Source organism: Dermochelys coriacea, chromosome 1 (genome assembly GCF_009764565.3).
Source record: "Dermochelys coriacea isolate rDerCor1 chromosome 1, rDerCor1.pri.v4, whole genome shotgun sequence".
NCBI classification, from domain to species: domain Eukaryota; kingdom Metazoa; phylum Chordata; order Testudines; family Dermochelyidae; genus Dermochelys; species Dermochelys coriacea.
Window position 1 is genome coordinate 215,583,443 of NC_050068.2, and position 15,476 is coordinate 215,598,918.

General features: G+C 43.0%; 1 protein-coding gene across 1 annotated transcript in view; it reads left to right on the forward strand.

The window, feature by feature from the left end:
• Positions 1-3,632: 3,632 nt before the first annotated feature.
• The window catches only part of LOC119858195 (ovostatin-like), a 52,850-nt gene continuing 41,006 nt past the window's right edge, over positions 3,633-15,476 (forward strand). Inside the window, exons 1-6 of the mRNA XM_038408214.2 lie at positions 3,633-3,709; positions 6,983-7,152; positions 9,117-9,300; positions 10,586-10,742; positions 13,083-13,135; positions 13,633-13,653. Coding sequence (XP_038264142.1) covers positions 7,088-7,152; positions 9,117-9,300; positions 10,586-10,742; positions 13,083-13,135; positions 13,633-13,653 — 480 coding nt within the window. The 5' untranslated portion in view covers positions 3,633-3,709; positions 6,983-7,087. The remainder of the gene's footprint in view (positions 3,710-6,982; positions 7,153-9,116; positions 9,301-10,585; positions 10,743-13,082; positions 13,136-13,632; positions 13,654-15,476) is intronic.

Consider the following 15,476-nt stretch of genomic DNA (forward strand, 5'->3'; position numbering starts at 1 on the left):
GAGGATATGCAAAATCTGAACCTAGATGCAAATTGTACACATTACTTAGCTTTATGACAGATTGAACCCAACACTCTTAATCTAAACACCAAACACTTGTGTTTGTGTTGTGTGTTTGAAAGCAAGCTCCAGATCCTAATCCTGTGTTTTAACCCCATCTCAAATCAGAATATAGCCTCACTATAAAATCAGATATTTCAGTTTGCTCATCTCTATGGCCTGTGATAAACAGGAGGTCAGACTAGATAATCACAATGGTCCCTTCTCGCCTTGGAATCTATGAAATGTACTATGAAAGAACCACATGGGCACATAACTGTATGCAAGCCTTCTGGAGCATTGAAGACAATTAGAGGGCTCACAAACTATTTAAAGGGATAGTACCCTATTTTTAAAAATTACAGCCTGTGTAATTTTGAGTGCCCAATTTGAGAAACCTGATTTTTCAGAGGGGTTCAGTACCTGCTGAGGTAAGCAGAATTGAGTGTTCAACATCTCTTGAAATAAGGTTTGTAGTCTCAAGTTGGACACCCAGAATGATTGGCCACTCTTGATAATTTTGGCCTTAGAATGAATGAGGCAAAAGTTATCCAGCCAGAGTATCTATTTTGGCACCTAAATGAAGTGGCCTGCTTTTTTTAGGTGCTGATCACCTTCAGGTGTCTTTGATTCTGCAAAGCTACTTGTCGGCACCAGCAGCTCTCCAAGCAACCTGCTATTTGGGATACAGCCTAAACAATTCTGAAGCTGCCAGTTATGGTAAGTAGATTTCTTTTCCACACCCCAGCAAAGAAAACAGGATTGTGCTCCAACACAGACTGAGGCTGCACAATGTGTACGAGTCCCAGGTCATAGCCATTTCATCACAGCCATAGAACAGATTTTTGGACTCATTGACACATGATTCACAAAAAGCAATCCGTTAGAAGGATGTAGACAATTATTTTATGAGGTCTGAAGGGTGCCATGTAGCAGCTTTTCCAACAGATCTCCATGACTGAGTCAGACAAGTTTTGCCTTGAGGTGTACAAAATGTTTGCAAGAAAGAAGTCTGGATAAAGCAAGAGTAGAGGGACTTAATTTTTTCCAAGGAAAATTAGGTTTAATCAGTGACCCTCAAAGACGTATCGTCATGAGGAAAAAGTGTGTTCTTAATTTGAATTAGCTAACAGGAGGTTAAAAGTTTAGTGAAGACAAGGCAATCTCTAGTTTTCACACACGTTAGCTGGTTAAGTTAAAAACTTTTAGGTAGCCTAGAGTTTACCTTGACCTGCTAACTCATATGGAAACTACAAATTGCCTTGTTTTCCCTTGGATTTTACCTCATGTTAATGAATTCTAATTAAGACACCTTTTCCCTAAAAAAAAAAAAAACCCAAGGAGTCCTTGTGGCACCTTAGAGACTAACAAATTTATTTGGTCATAAGCTTGTGGCTAAAACCCACTTCATCAGATGCATGGAGTGAAAAATACATTAAGCAGAATATATATTATAGCACATGAAAAGATGGGAATTGCCTTACCAAGTGGGGGGTTAGTGCTAATGAGCCAATTCAATTAAGGTGGAAGTGGCCTATTCTCAGCAGTTGACAAGAAGGGGTGAATACCAAGGGAGAGAAAATTACTTTTGTAGTGCTAACGAGGCCAATGCAAGATAGCTGGTGGTTTGAGCGTTGGCCTGCTAAGCCTAGGGTTGTGAGCTCAATCCTTGAGGGGGCCATTTAGAGATCTGGGGCAAAAAAAAAAAAAAAAATGGGGATTGTGCCTGCTTTGAGCAGGGGGTTGGACTAGATGATCTCCTGAAGTCCCTTCCAACTCTAAGATTCTAAGTGCTTTTCCGACAGTTGACAAGAAGGTATGAGTATCAGCAGAGTGACCCATCCACTCCCAGGCTTTATTCAAGCCTAATTTGATGGTGTCCAGTTTGCAAATTACTTCCAGTTCTGCAGTTTCTCATTCCCAGCGCTCTAAAAAAACCCACTTCCATGAGGGGCGTAGCTACCAGCACAGGGAGTGCGGCTCCCAGTGCTGGTGCACTGTTTACACTGTCGCTTTACAGTGCTGAAACTTGCTGCACTCAGGGGAGGTGTTATTTTACACCCCTGAGTGAGAAAGTTGCAGCACTGTAAATTGCCAGTGTAGACAAGCCCTTAGATGATTCCTTGCTCTCCTTTTCTTTTTATAATGAAAAACAGTGAATGAGCAAATTCTGCTACTTTTGAAATAAAGTGTTGTAAAAAAGCAACACATGAATTTCTCAGGTGAGGTCTTTGTATTTTAGATATATAAAAGCAGCAAGTGGAGAAAGCACAAATATAAAATCCATTGGAAGAACGAGCAAAAGCTATGAATGACTTGGTAACATTCTGCATCTGAACTGAAACAGAAGAGGGCAGCTTTCCTCCCACCTGCCCCCCCCCCCAACAGCAACAAGGTAATTCTTCAACAGGGAAAGGTGTAGCACACAGATAACATAATGACAGCTTCTCCCTTCAGTTACATAGCTTCATGCACCACACTCCTTTCCTGCAATTCATTAACATATACATGTTTAGTCTTTTGGGAGGTTTGCATTTCTATTCAGTCTGAAGATATCAGTCACAAAGGGCATTTGACACTTGTTCCTCAACTCTACCCTTAGGTTCACCCATTAGAGTAACTATTAAAAACAAGGGCCATTTTATGTCAGTAAACATATTTGCAATATCTTCAATCTCAGGGCCTTTTCTGGACCTCTGTATTTTAATATCAGGACAATGTTTCATCCTTAGCACTCCCTTTTTTGAGCCCAGTTTCCATATTTTCTTAATGACCCTAACATTGAACTGATGAATTCTGATACATTTGGGAAGAGTCTTCCACAGTCAGTAGTTTAATATTGCCAGAAAAGAACTCAAGCTTTTAAAAATTTGGGGGGACAGGTACATCCTGAATGTCTTGTCTTTTTAAGGGATGGAACTGCCTCTGCATCTGTGTTATGCCCCCTCTCTCTACCTGAAATCATCCTGGGTCTGGAAGAAAGCACTTTTTCGTACTTCCTTTTTACCCCCATAGTTTTGTAGCCTTTTCAATACTTCTCTGTGGTTTCTTACACGTTGCTCTGTATCTCTACCTAGTATCAATAGACCGTCCACCTAACTGATGACACCATTTAACCCCGGGCATGCCAGACCCATGTTTTCCATACCCATGCAGGTGCACTGGCAATGCATGGGACAACCTTTCTTACCTGAACAAATATCAGAGAGCAGAGTGGCCCTGCCACCTTAGGACACAGTGTAAGGTTCACAGACCTTCCTTCAATGCTGGCAGCTGAAGAATGGTCAGTACCATCTCCCCTGGAGGGCACATCATCAGCACTCAGATACTGTAATAGTAAGAGTAGTAATCTCCAAGAATGATCCCACTTAGGAAACTGGTGCAATGTGATGTGGGGAAGGGGGAAAGAGAAAAGTTCGGTCCTTTTTCAGACAAATGATTTTTTTACTAATATGTGTGGTGTCCAGGTATTGTGGTGATGGAAACATTTAGAAAATGCTCTAAACAGATTGGATAAAAACAAGTTTAATGAAGGGACTTAAGCAGAGCACAGAAGTAAAAAAATGTGCATAATTGTTTCCCCACTATTCCACAGTCTACGCTGGCTTCCAGTTTATTTCTGGGTGAAGCTGAACAAGCTGGTTTCTTTTAATCTACAAAGCCCTCATTGGTACGTATCTTGGCTACCTTGGAAATGGTCTCTCCCCATGTGATGCTCTGGCAGTTGCAGTCAGCTGGGGAGCTTGAGCTAGGAACCCCCATTCCTGGTGAACATGGGAACATTGTTCCCATGTTCACTGTTCCCCCCAGTTATAAACTAGAGGGGGCTGGCTGCAGGGCATATTCAATGAGGGATCCTTTGCACTAGAACTTACTCCCCCCTTGGTCTGAGAGAGTCAAGATGTGCTGAACATTAGAGCCAGTTGGAAAATGGGGAAAATGTTCTTTGGGGAATTCTGATGTTTTGAAGTAATTTTTTGTTCTGAATTGAAATGAAAAGGCCAAATTTAGTAATTTCTTGAAGAAGGGAAATTCTGAACAATTTCACTTTGGAAACATTGATAATATCAAATTTTGTTTCAATAATGTCAAAATATTATAATATAACATATTTATAATATAATTAAATGTTAATTTTAAATGTACTATAAAAATTGAAACAAAAGTGGTAACGTTTAAAAAAAACATCTCATCAAAATGAGACACTAATATTATCAAACCGAAATAAGTCAATTTGTTTTGACTTTCTCACTGAAAATTTTCTCAACATTGACTCATTCCTGCAAAATGATTCAATCAAAACTGCATTTTCCAACAGAAAACTGTTGTGTTGAAATTTTTCCAACCAGTTTTATTGAATGTGCTTTCAGGCTTCTCCCAGATTTTCCCAGAGGGTATGGTTGGAAGAGGGTGTGACACTGCCAAACCAGGTGCCAGCTCATGCCAATGCCCTGGACTCACTGAATGCTTCCAAATGCATAGCCAGGCCAATTCACTTGTGTATTAGTCTAGATCAAAATTATGATTAAATGTATGAGAGTGTATTTGGTGTTTAATCTTCAAGAAAACTAAAGGGATGTTACTTGTATTGTTTTCCCTTTTCTGTATCCCATTATAATGTAATAGCAAACATTTACTCCTGTAAATTAATAACCCATTGGATGAGAAAGAAGCCTTGTGGAATGCAAATGAAGAACTTGAACAGCAAAGTGCTAATTTCAAAGCAGATGGTCATTGTGGGGGATGACTGGAAGTCAAACACTCTAAATTCATCCCTCACTCTCCATCAGAGGAAAAGCCCACATGGGCAGTGGCCCTGTCAGTTTGTTTTCAGTGAGAAGAAGCTATAAGTATGGATTCAGGGAAAGATCTTTCATCTCTGGACTGTTTAGACTCTTACAGGGAAGTGTATCAGATGCAAAGTAGAGATCCCCAGAAACACAGGCCATGGGCACTGTGCATGTTGGTCCCGCCTGTTCTCCGATTGTGGCACATAATAGTTTAGACCCCGATGGCCGTAATACTTTGGTGTCATTTCAGTTGTTGGGTTCAGCATGTGTGTGTGTGTGTGTGTGTGTGTGTGTGTGTGTGTGTGTGTAAGGGGACTGTTGCCCCCTTATTAACATTCAGTGGGGGTGTTTTAGTTGCTGCTCCCAGTTCTAAAAAGGGGGAAGGGTCGATGGGGAATCAGGATCCTGAGACTGACAGCCCCCAGGAACAATGGGGAGAGGCCAATGCTCCAGGTCAGCCTGAATGATACCACGTGCAGGCTAATCAGGGAGTCAGTAGGCCAGGGAGGTCCCATCCTCTGTGTGAGCTGGAATTGCCTGGGTCAGACAGAGTGGGGCTGAGCTAAGGAGAAAGCAGGGGCCCAAGCTAAGCTGGGGACCAGAGCTGTGCCAGATCCAGAGGGACTAGAAAAGCAGTCCAGAGAGTCTAGACCCTGTCCTGGGAGCAGAACTGCAGCCCCAAAGCCAGAGGCACAGCCCAGAGAGAGCAGGCTTGCCCTGGGAGCGGAGCTGCAGCAACCAGAGCCAGAGGGGCTAAAGAAGCAGCCCAGGGAGCTGGAGGCAGAGCAGCAGCAGCGCAGAGACAGAGTGGTGGAACTGGGCTGCAGCAGTCCAGAGCTGAGTGCGGTGAACTGCTGGGGAGGGTGTGGGGGACCCTGGGCAGTGGGCCCAGCACAGAGAGATGCCTCAGCCAAGAGGCTTTGCAGGCCAGGTTTGGATCGTAACCCCTACAGGGCAGGGCGACACTGGGAAGAAGAGTCCTACCACTTAGAGCCTTAGAGTGCGTGGCCACCACCAGAGCAAGTGTCCAACCCACAGCATCCCTGCAGAACAGCCAGGGCCTGAGAAGGAGGCTGGGACTTACAAGGAACAGACTGAACTGCCCTGACATTCTAGAAACACTGTTTGTGATGTTCCCTGCCACAGAGTGGGGTGATGTGTTTCCTTTAACCTTTCCCATTTTTCCTTATTCTTTTTAAAATTAATTGTTGATTAAATAACTTGCATTTGCTTTAACTTGTATGTAATGGTCAGTAGGTCAGAGAAGTGCCCAGTGCAGAGAGAGTACCCCGGAGTGGGGACACCCTAGCCCCTGTCCTAGGTGACCACAGCAGGGTTGGGGGTCAAGCCGCCCAGGAATCCTGGGCCCAGCCTTGTTGGGGTTACGAGGACTCTGCCAGACAGGAGAGTGGAAGGGGAGTCCTCAAGGGCAGGGAGGCCACTGGGTAAAGGAAGTGGGAGCGAGGACTCTGATCCTTTCGCTAGGACTTCGGGGTAGTGCACAAGCCAGGAAAGTTCCCCACAAGAGCAGGACCATTTCCCCGCTTCAATGTGGGTGCTGAGTTGTACTGGTGGCCTGTGATGTATAGAAGATCAGACTAGATGATCTAATGCTCCCTTCTGACCTTAAACTCTATGAAACACCATGAATAGAAACTTAGTTTGTAGGGCCTTAATAAGTAAATAAATGAAGAGTTGCCTTTCTTTCATCCTTATGTGTTTGAGCCTACTTTTTTTAAAAAAAAAAAGAAGGGTGTTTGAGATTTTCTTCCCCTTCCTTGTTGAATTTAACAACACCCTTTGTGCATGTTATCATTATCATCCAACATTCCAGGCCTACGACACAGCAGTGTTGTGGGAGCTTTGTGTCCTGATGGAGCACACAAGCACTTCAGCAATGATACATGTTAACAAGCTGGAGCATCAAGGAATGATGACAAGCCCTATTGCAGAGAAAATCAGAGAGGCAAGCACAAGTGAAACATTAAGAGAATCAGGAAGTGGCTTGGCCTGTAAAAATGAATTCATTGGCAACACTGGAACTTCCCTAAGCTACATTTATGAAGCAACACCTGAAAGGGTGTGAAGAAAGGCAGAACAGAGGGAAATTAATCTATGCAAATTTTTTCTTTGTCTTTCCATTGGAATACGAGTGAGGAGGAGGAAACAGCCATGAGTATTTAAAAAGCCAGAAGATATGCTCTCTTCGTGGGAGAGGTTCCACCTTCAACTTTCCCTTTTCATCTCCGTGGACGACGATGTGGTCAAAGATTTTTCTGAGTGTTCTTGTCTTTCATTTGACTTCTGCAAAATCTCATGGGCCGTAAGAGATCACATATTATTTGCTTTTATTATATAATATTGCATTATTTTTCCATCATTTAATTTGTTCTGGGGGCGTTGTTGTTGATGCACTAAGACTTTTGTCTCTGGAGATTTGGGTTCAATCTTAAAGTGCAGTTGAAGGTGTGGCTGAAATGAATTTGGTGGATGTTTCAGTATAGAGTGAATCTCTCGTTTTCACAAAATTGGTATGAAATTTGATTTGTTTAGTAGAGATCCAGGACTAATAAACAGGGACTAATGCAGATTAGGATTGAGGTGCAGCAGCAGAGATGAGGAGGAGGTCCTAGGACTAGATAAGTAGACAGCACTGATGATCAGGAGTAAAGTGCATTGGCAAGACTGGGTGAGTGGTAGGACTGGAATAGCAAGGGGCACTGTAGGGGCCTCTCAGAGCTATGCTGGAGGCTGATGGTATCATGTGTTGCTTATACAGCACCATACAGTGCTCAGGATTTAACAGAAATAGAAAACTTGGGGTAAAAATTTAAAAATCATCTCAGTGATTTAGGAGCCTAAGTTTCATTTTACTGAGGGACTTATGGGCATAACACCCTATGAATGTTCACGGGACTTGGGCTCCTAAGCACTTAAGCATTTTTAAAAATTTTACTCCTGGTCTGTTCTGAGGATTGTGCAATCCTAGCCAGGCAAGATCAGTTAAAGATGAAATCAAGAAAAGAAGTAGGAGGGAAGGGTGGGGCCAGGATTACAACAAAAATATGATGCGATTCATTTTAGGTTGCATGTCCAGTTTCTCAGTTCTGACTTTTATTTTAATGAAAGAATCAGGGGAGCAGGGGGAAGGCTAGCAGCAGAAGCCTAACCAAACAGAGGAGTGACTTGAAGGGTGAGAGTGAGGATGCCCTGGGAGTGGGAGCCTGTTCTAACCATAAGAAGCAGCATTTTTAAAAAAGGCATAATGGCAGGAGACAAAGGGAGCAACAAAGTGAGAGGGGTGGGAAGAGGATAGAGTGTGATAGAAACAAAAGCTGAATTGGGTAGTCTCTCCTCCTGGAATAATCAAGCATTGCATGCCAAGACTGAATTTGCATTTCCTGTGTATAATGGCAAATATATTGTGACATTTCAGTTCCTTTCTTGATGGAAATGTGCCTAGATCTACCACCATAATTAGCATTAACTGGTACTTGTGTTGATAGTCTCAGAAAATAAGCTCATGGCTAACTAGGCCACAGAAACAGAACTCTCTATTAGGGAATGGTCTGGTGGTTAGGGCACTAGTTGGGGACATGGATTCATTTCCTTGCTCTGCCACAGATTTCCCGTGTGATGTTGGGCAAGTAATTTAGCTTCCCTGTGATTCAGTTCCTCATTTGTAAAATGGGGATAACACTTCCTTCCCTCACAGAGGTGTATACATCCATTAGACAACATGAGACGCTCAGATACTATGGTGATGAGGGCCAGATAAGTATGATACATACCACCCCTCAAGCTTGTCCCTCCAGTTCAAGTTTGAGGTGAGGGGATGTGGAGAATCATCTCATAGTGGAATAGCTTGAGGGACAACACACTGTGCTCACTTAGGGCCTGATCCAAAGCCCGTTAAACTGGAGTCTTTCCGCGGATTTCAGCAAGCTTTTGATCAGGATTCCCAGTAGCCACTTAGAGCTAGTCTACACTGGCAACATTAAAGCACTGCCACAGCAGCACTTTAATGTGGCTTGTGTAGTCACGTCACAGCGCTGGGAGAGAGCTCTCCCAGCACTCTTAAAAAAACCTCTCCACGAGGGGCGTAGCTATCAGCGCTGGAGATTTCCTGTGCTCAAAGGTGTGGTTTTTCACACCCATGAGCAAGAAAGTTGCAGCGCTGAAAATTGCGAGTGTAGACAAGCCCTAAGTTTTTCTCCAAATGTTTGTTGTTGTGGGTCCTCTCCTTTCTGCCGATTGACCTGGCTGTTTGGCTTTGTTTATCTGTAGTCAGTATGTCCTGGTGGTCCCTTCGGTGCTGCAGAGCATCTCTCTGCAGAGCCTGTGTGTACAGCTCTACAACCTCAGTGAGCCACTGTCCCTGAATGTTCACTTGGAATATCATGACATCAAGACCATGCTATTTGAGGAATCTGTGACAGAAAAAAATTTCTTCCAATGCAGAGAGTTCAAGGTATTTCATATTTTAATTCAACTAAAGACAAAGGGGGACACATCCCTCCTATCGTCCAAACTGATCCTACTCTTGAAGAACAAGAGGAGAAAGGGTCAAGGAGAATGGGGATGGGAAATGAAAAACAAGACACAAGGTATGTCTACACTGGAGCTGGGGGCGTACATTGCAGCTCAAAGAGACATACACTAGTTCTGATCAAACTAAAACAATCAAAATAGAAGTGTAGCCACAGAAGCACAAGTCATAGGAGGGTATATCAGCCCAGAGCACAATCTTGTCTGAACTCCCAGGTACATACTCAGGTGGCTAGCCTCTCCTGCTGTTCATGCAGCTGCAGCTAAATGGCTATTTTTAGCATGCTAGAGCTGGAAGTTATACCTCCAGTCTCAGTGTAGATTACCCAAAGACAGACTGCAGGGGAAGGAAAAAAAGATTAGAAAACAAGTCTGAAGAAGAAGAAAAAAAATCTATTAGAGTAGCGGGGGGGTGGGGGGCGGAGAGAGAGAGAGAGATCAGGGAGTGTATCAGAGAAAGACATTTGACTTTCATCCCAGGGTGTAGGCGGATTTGACTCGATCTAGCTCATAATCCAATTGGAACACACTAGTCTCCTTTCTCATTACAGTGCAGAGCTGTGGCAAAAGCCACAGAAGAGCCCATGGTTAGGTGATCCCATACACAGCAGGAAAAGCACTTTAGAACTTGCTAATAGCCTGACAGCTCTGCACATCAATAGGGTCAATACACAGTAGTCATGAGAGATTAGGAAACATTTATGCTAGCTGTTGTGTGTGGATTTGAACTGTGTGTTGAGTCTACAGCCTGGGGATAAAACTAGTACCAATCTATAGCACAGACTGTAAGGGGACATAGGGCTAGAGGTGTGATTTCCAGCTTCACTAAACATACACGCACTAGCTTTGATTGAGTTAGCACACTAAAAAAATAGAGGTGAGGCTGCAATGGCACAGGCAACAGCTTGGACTAGCTGCCTGAGTACAATCCCAGCTGAGATTCTAGGTCACCCATTGCTTGTATTGTTGCGGCTACATTATTTTTATTATAGTAGCTCAATCAAAGCTAGTGTGTATATGTATGCCAGAACTGGAAATTACACCTCCAACTGCAGCGTAAACATACTTTTAGAATTTGTTTTGTTGGCAGACAGACAATCTATCATCAAACTCATCATGATTCTCTTAGGGGTCATCACCCTCACTTGGGAACCCATCTCATAGATGACCCTAAAACACTTTGTCTTCGTTTTTTTGTTCCCTCCCAGGCTCCTCCTGCCACCTCTGACCCTTTGGCTATCATCACTTTCTCTGCCAAAGGCCACACAGTCCACCTGTCAGAGAGAAGATCGGTGGCAATTCAGAATGTGGACAGCGTTGTCTTCATCCAGACGGACAAACCCATTTACAAACCTGGACAGACAGGTGAATGGCGGGGAGGGGGGTATGAGTTAATTATTGAACTGGGAGTGTGGATGTCTGGGGGCAGGGAGGCTAGGATGGAGTCTCATTGCTAAGAAGGAGAAGAACTGGAGCAGGATGTCCATAATCAGTCCCTGGGATGGTCTCTGGCTGCAGCCCCAGGTAGGGATCATCAAAAGACAGCTGGGAAAGTAGCTTATTCATAGAATTTTAATGCATAAATAGCATTTATATGTTCCTAATTGAATGAATTTTCTCTGAGAGATCTTATGGCTTTCTGGTTTACAGAAATCCATCACTTCAGGAATATCCAGATCTTTTGTTGTTTATGCTTATCTGAATTTGAGATTCTGATTCAGTCATCATTTCTACAGGTCGTACAATACAATACATAAATAAATTAAATAAAGAATAAAGACAGCGAGATGTGTCTAGAAGAGAAAATCAGTTCTTCCTATTCTGTGGTTTCTATCATTGAACACATGACTGGGTTTTCTTCTACTCTTTTCTTTTGGGGAATGCTCTGATGAAGAGGTGAATCTCAGAGCATGACCTGAAGACAGCAAGCAATGATGGATGGGTTTTTCCTGATTCATTTAGGACAGTGTTCCCGAGATTTGTTGGTACTGGAGAGGAAGGATGGTCTACTGGTTAGAGTGCTAGTCCTGGATTTGTGAGATGCAGGTTCAGCTCCCTGCCCTACAACAGGCCTCCTGTGTAACCTTGGGCAAGTCACTCAGTCTATGTGTGCCTCAGTTCCCCATCAATGGGGATAAAAGCACTTCCCTATCTCACAGGGGTGTGGTGAGGATGAATACATTAAAGATTGTAAGGTGCTCTACTACTATGGTGATTGGGGCCATATAAGTTCCTAAGATAGATAGAGAGGACCCTGCCAGTCCCTCTACATTTCTACCTGGGCTATTCTCATGGTGATGAAGTTGCTCCCCTCTTTTCAGATGCTTCATATTTTCTGGAAAATACCTTTGGAGCAGAAACCTGTGGTGTTTCTTAATACAAGCATCATTTGTTTTGTTAGTTTGGAATAACCTCATTCAGCCATATTTGAAATATCCAAGCATGATTAACTGCCACGCAGTGTTCTACTCACCACAGGATGGCACCTCCTCCTGGCCATTCTGGGGATTAGCTCTGCACAGCTGATACCCCTTCCTGCAGTTGCACTTCATCTCTTCTCTCTCTCTGTCTGCAGCTTCTCTCTCCCTCCAGGAGCAGCTGTTGCCTCTTTGTGACTTGGCTCTCCCTTTCCAGGGTATCAAAGTCTCTTTTTATCAACAGGCTTGGGCAGTCTTCCCATTCCCTGCCCAGCCAGTGCCACTTCCACAGTGGCTGGTAGGGGATCCCAGGTCCATGCTGTACTCTGGGTTCCAGCTCAGGGACCCTCTAATCAGCAGCTCAGGTCTGTTCCCTCCTGGACCTTGCTGGCTCTTTCCCTGAGCCTTTCCTACCTGTCTGGCTTCCACCCCCTCTGGGTTTGCCACCCTCCCAAGTTCTCTCCTCTCAGGATCTAACTGTAGGTTACCTGCCTCTGTAGCCTCCAGACACACCTCCCTTCTCACAGGGTGTGACTGAAGCTTACTTCCTTGCAGCCCCATCAACTCCCAGGCTTTATAGAAGCCTTGTCTGTTTTCTCACAGGTGAACTTCCTTCTAATTAGCTCCCTCCACACAGCCTGAATCTCCCCTGTTTGCTGCTTGATTGGCTGATTGGGCCTGCCTGGCCTAATTCAGCCCTCTCAGAGTCAGTGTGGGGAGTACACCCCATCACACTAAGTACGGTTAATTTGTGATTTTATTTCAGTGAAAGGGTTTTAATTGTTGTTGTACATGACAATGAAACACGTAGGAAATAAAATGATGCATGATAAACAGTTTGAATAGTCCACATTTAATTTAGGGTGGGAAAGTCAATTACACTCTCTTCTTCCAAACTTCGAATAATTATCTTTAGATTTATCTTTCCACTGCCCCAAGATTTAAGTTCAGGAAGTTCAATATATGTTATGTAGGCTAAAATTACACCTGGTATAATGGAGAAGAAGGTGAGAGATGATATGACCATGTGTGTTTACTTTTTAGATATATTTGACCCCAGCTGATTCATGTAGGAAATAATTTAGTTGATTTTTTTTTAACCAGTTAAAATAACATTCAAATACTTTTTGCTTCTCCAATAACTCAAAAGACTTCTCTTTAACACTTCGAACTTTCCTTCAATGATGTGTCTGAAGAAACTTAGTTTCAAAACATATATTAGAAAATGATATTCTGCTGCTAACGTTGTTCATTCTTTTTCTTTCCCCATCACCCCCTTTCTTTTCAGTGATGTTCCGAGTTGTCTCTTTGGATAACAATTTCAAACCTGTTCAGGAGATGGTGAGTGTGACTGGGAGTCAATATTTTTCAAGGGCCTGTTATAGATTCACTTAATCAGCCACTATCTCACCTTTATATCGGGAAAATGGGCTGAGTAGATCTCCTGATGTCTCTCTAGCGAATATACTCCTTGGATTCACATCACTAGTCACTGACCCACCTGTGTATGGGGGAAAGGGCCTGGGACATCCCTAGAGAACACAGATCTGAAGGGGGAGAGTCACCTCACCAGTCCCCACATCAAGAGACTGTGGAAATCTGTAAATATTTTAGACTGTCGTCTTCACAGACAGGTGACATTAGGGTTGTATCCTTAACCCACTTAACTTCTGGTCACAAGTTGAGATAGGCTTGAATGAAAACGTTGTGCCTTTACTCCAAACTTGTGCACCCAGAAAAGGAGCAGCCACAGTCTTGCCTTATCATCCAGTTTATTTCTAAATCAGTAACTAATTTCCTTGAATTCTAACTGGTTTTTTGCCCTTTATCTTTTTCAGTATCCCCTGATCATCCTTCAGGTAAGAGGTGCATCGTACTATAAACCATGACTTATTTCGAAGGACAGAGTTCTCTCAGGTTCCAGAATCGGAGTGTTTGCTTGAGAAATTGTCACCCTGAAGGCAAATTCCTCCCATGATCCCCATGTAGATGGAACCTGTGCAGAATGTGTTGAGAATGAGTGTCAGGCACTGAGCATTGCAAGAAATTGTCAATAAAGGGTTCCAGGAAGGGAAGAAAAAACAATCCCCTTCCATAGGTGCATGAGTACTTACCATGTACACAATACTTCCTGAATAAGCTAGGCCCCTCTATGGTTTTCTTTTATACAAGACAATCTGATTAGAATCAAAGAAGGGAGCAAGGTTTTTCATTTATATGATTATGCATCAGCTTCCTCACTATTATAGGGAGGAGCCCTGGTTATAGGAGATGACTGTGAGTCAGGAAATCTAGATTCTTTTCCCACCTCTGCCACAGACTGTATGTGTAACCTTGGACTGAACACCGGTGGCTCAGTATTCCCATCTGTAAAGTAGGGACAATAATAATTGTCTCCTGGGTTTATTTTGAGGCTAAACTTCTTTAGTGTTGTAAGGCATTTTGAGATCCCCAAACGGATGGTGCTCTAGGGAGTACAAAATATTATAAAAATAATGAATATATTGTTCCACACACTCTGTTATGTTATAATGGAAATAACAACAGAGGGCTAGATCGTTCTTAATGATTTTTGGTGACGAGTGTAAAGTACAATAGCAAAAACCCATGTATTATTTATTTTTAAAACATAGATACTTATTGTAAACTACAGCATTTAAATCCAACACCTATATCTCTGTTTATCTCAGTTAACATACCAGCCATCCCCACCTCTCCTCACTGACCATTAGGATGGGTGTCATTTTCTGTGCTTCCACAGCCAGGAGTACCGCTCCTCAAAAAGGGATTTCCCAGAGTGATGTTAGCATCTAAGTTATGTTGACTCTAATGGCAGTGGACTAGAGCAGGGTTGAGTAAATGCAAAGTGACTTTCAAACACTAGAGGGAGCCAGAGGGAAGGAGTCCACAGAACTAAGGAGCATAACACAAGTGGTAGTTGTGAGGGGGCTTGAATAAAGAATCCAGTTTAAATTTACCTCAATCAGATTATAGCAGACTGGCTGATGTGATGATATCACTCCCAAGTTTACCATGTATGTACAGGAGTTGTCTTTCCCTGTAAGATCATGTCCTAGAAAGGGCAAATGCAGATAATACATAGCTCTTATACAGTGCTTTTCATGTGTGTATTTCAAAGTACTTTACAGAGGAGGTCTGTGTTAATATCCCCATTGTACAGATATGGAAACAGGCACTGAGCAGTGAGGTGATTGCACAAGGCCACCCAGCATGCCAGTGGCAGGGCTGGGAATAAAATCCAGATCTTCTGAGTCCCAGTCCTGTGTTGTTTCAGGTAGATTGGCAGCTTGTGTATCCGATATCCAGTGTAGCCTAATTTGAGGGTAGTTTAGTCCACAAACAGTCTGATCCTGGGAAGCAACAGGGGTTCAGATCACTCAGCATCTATAAGACTGTATCCTTAGTCACATCCTATATGTTAAACCATCCCCCAGCCCCAGATAGGACCAGTGTAATTAAAAAAAATCCCCCATGCTAACAGATAATGAGGAACGGATCACAGAACAACAACAAAAAAAGGTAGCTTAATTACAAGTAATTATGACTTGATCCAATTTATAATGTGCAAGCAGAATAAAGTTTAGACCAGAAATAGGTATACTTAGTTCTTTAATAGGGCCAATTTCACAAAGCTGAAAACAATTATGAACCAAATCATAAT